This window comes from Gekko japonicus, unplaced genomic scaffold (assembly GCF_001447785.1).
Source record: "Gekko japonicus isolate JY-2015 unplaced genomic scaffold, Gekko_japonicus_V1.1 scaffold2642, whole genome shotgun sequence".
In the NCBI taxonomy this organism is placed as follows: Eukaryota; Metazoa; Chordata; class Lepidosauria; order Squamata; family Gekkonidae; genus Gekko; species Gekko japonicus.
The window spans coordinates 151,222-153,795 of NW_015165901.1; the positions used below are offsets into that span (position 1 = coordinate 151,222).

The window sequence follows — 2,574 nt, forward strand, 5'->3', positions numbered from 1 at the left end:
CTTCCCTGGGAGTGAGCCCCACTGAATCAACCTAAGTAGGATTCTCAGTAGATCTGCTTAGGATTGCTCTCTAGGGGCCAACACCAACACAACCAAACTTCAGGTGGGGTTGCCGAGTTGGTCTGAAGCAGCAGAACAAAGTTGGGAGTCCAGTGGCACCTTTAAGACCAACAAAGTTTTATTCAAAGTATTTGTGCTGATACAAGAAAGCTTATACTTTGAATAAAACTTCGTTGGTCTTAAAGGCACCACTGGACTCAAACTTAGTTCTACAACCCAATCACTGAAAACTTCCATCACTCTGTTAAAAAAAATACGTGCGCACACTTACCACAATTTGGATTGGGGCCCAACTGCAAGGTGATTCAACATCCCCCTCCAGTTTTGCTATTCAGAACCAGATTCCTGTTTCCATGTCTTAAAAGAAAGGTTTTTAAAGAATGCATCTTTTCCATTTTAAAAAAATATGATAGTGCCCTTTTCTGATTGTTTGTTGAGAATCTTGATGCTGGGGATGGCACTGCCTGGGCATCTTCTTGCTTTCCACTTGCTCAACCTACATATCTGTAAATTAACCGATACCCAAGGACTACCAGATCAAAGTCCGAGTCCCCTGGCACCTTTAAGACCAGCAAAGTTCTATTCAAGGTCTAAGCTTTCCTGTGCACCATAACTCTCCAGTATCCTCCCAAGGAAACTGGATCCTGTGAGGAGGGTTGTGGAACGTCCTGCTCTTCCAGAAGGGTGACACAAAAAAGCGGAAAAGGAAACCAGGGATGAGAAAGAAAATGAAAGGTCCTCCCACGTTATAGACAGAACAACACTCTGGTTTAGATTGCATCCTGACTGGTTTATCTTTGCTCCACATTGCTTACTCCTAAACCAGTTTGGTGTAGTGGTTAAGAGCACGGACTCTAATCTGGGAGAACCGGGTTTCATTCCCCACTCTTCCACATGCAGCTGCTGGTGTGACCTTGGGTCAGTAACAAGTTCTTTCAGAGCTGTTCTCTCAAGGGCAGTTCTTGAGGGAGCTCTTTCAGCCCCACCTACCTCACAAGGTGTCTGTTGTGGGGAGGGGAAAGGAGATTGTAAACCACTCTGAGACTCCTTCGGGTAGTGAAAGGTGGTGTACAAATCCAGTCTCTTCTTCTAATCCTCCTCTTATACAGATGCTTCCCCCCCTACAATTGTGATTTGAGGTTTTCACTGGTCAATTTCTTTTGGGGAAAACTTGAAGCACCTTCCTCAAAGCCCCCGAAGGCACAGACAGCTCCATGAAGAACAACCGACGGCATCCCCATAAGGTTTTCACGCCAAGACACATTCAGGGGTGGTTTCCCATTTCCTGGCTCTGCATAGCGACTCTCGATTTCTTTGGTGGTCTCCCATCCAAACACTAACCAGGGCCAACCCTGCAGCGACACAAGTCAAGGCACTGGAATCCTGCACTGCATAACCCCAGACCACGGCGAGCTTGTGTGTGTCTCGCATTTCTGCAAAGTCCACTGCACTTCACGAGGCTCCCCGCATGCAGAAAGCTAGTTGGTGTCGGCAAAACCGCCACCGTCAAACAACAATTAGGAAATTAGATAAGCATATGGAGCAGAGGTCCATCAGTGGCTATTAGCCGCATGGTATAGATAGGGGCTCTGGGGCAAGTGATGCTCTGTCTTCTTGGTGCTTGGGGGGGGGCAACAGTGGGTGGGCTTCTGAGGTCCTGGCCCCACTGGTGGACCTCCTGATGGCACCTGGTATTTCTGGCCACTGTGTGACACAGAGTGTTGGACTGGATGGGCCTTTGGCCTGATCCAACATTGGCGTCTCTTATGTTCTTAAGGAGGCTCCTAGGCAGGCCTGGGAAGCCAGAGGAGGGTAATGGGTTGTGTGAACGGGGGCAGAGTGGGAAGGAAAGCGGGCTTCCTTTGGGGGTCGCCCCGTGACATAGCCGGCAGGAGGAGGAGGCGGCGCCAAGCGGCAGCAGACGGCGGGAGAAGGAGGAGCCCCAGCCTGACATCACAATTCCCCTCCCCTCTCTCCCCCGGTTGGCCGGGCGGCAGCGCCTCGGAGCGCTCGGCGGCTCCAGTCGTCGCCCAGCCCGTGCGTGCCGGAGCGCCCCGGCGAGGATGCGCCCTCCTCTCGCCCCGGTGCCCGGCCCGGCGCTCTGAGCTCGCCCCCCCCCCCGCGGGACCATGAAGGAGCTGCCGGGCGCCTCGCTGCAGAAGGCGTGCCGCCTCCTCGTGGTCTTCTGCGTCCTCCACCTCTCGGCCGTGCTCTTCTACTACCTGGCCGGCAGCAGCACGCGGAGCCTCCAGGGGAACCCGGAGCCCTCGCCCCGCGGCCTGGCGCCCCCGCGGCGGGAGACGACGCCGACCCTGCGCCCGGCCAACGTCTCCAGGCAGTGCCCGGACCCCTCCCCGCGGCTGGGTAAGCGCCTGACTCCCCGGCCGGCCGGCCGCTGCGCCCCGGGTGCCTTTCTCAGGATCTGCCTGCCTTCGGCGGCCCCGAGCCCCCCGCAGCAGGCGCGCCCTTCTGTGCCGTCGCCGGTGGGGGTGTGTGTGTGGATCTGGGCGCCTC

At 55.3% G+C, this 2,574-nt stretch overlaps 1 protein-coding gene across 1 annotated transcript in view; it reads left to right on the plus strand.

Moving 5' to 3' along the window:
* Window positions 1-2,052: 2,052 nt before the first annotated feature.
* The window catches only part of B4GALT1 (UDP-Gal:betaGlcNAc beta 1,4- galactosyltransferase, polypeptide 1), a 65,441-nt gene continuing 64,919 nt past the window's right edge, over window positions 2,053-2,574 (plus strand). Inside the window, exon 1 of the mRNA XM_015411371.1 lies at window positions 2,053-2,424. Coding sequence (XP_015266857.1) covers window positions 2,190-2,424 — 235 coding nt within the window. The 5' untranslated portion in view covers window positions 2,053-2,189. The remainder of the gene's footprint in view (window positions 2,425-2,574) is intronic.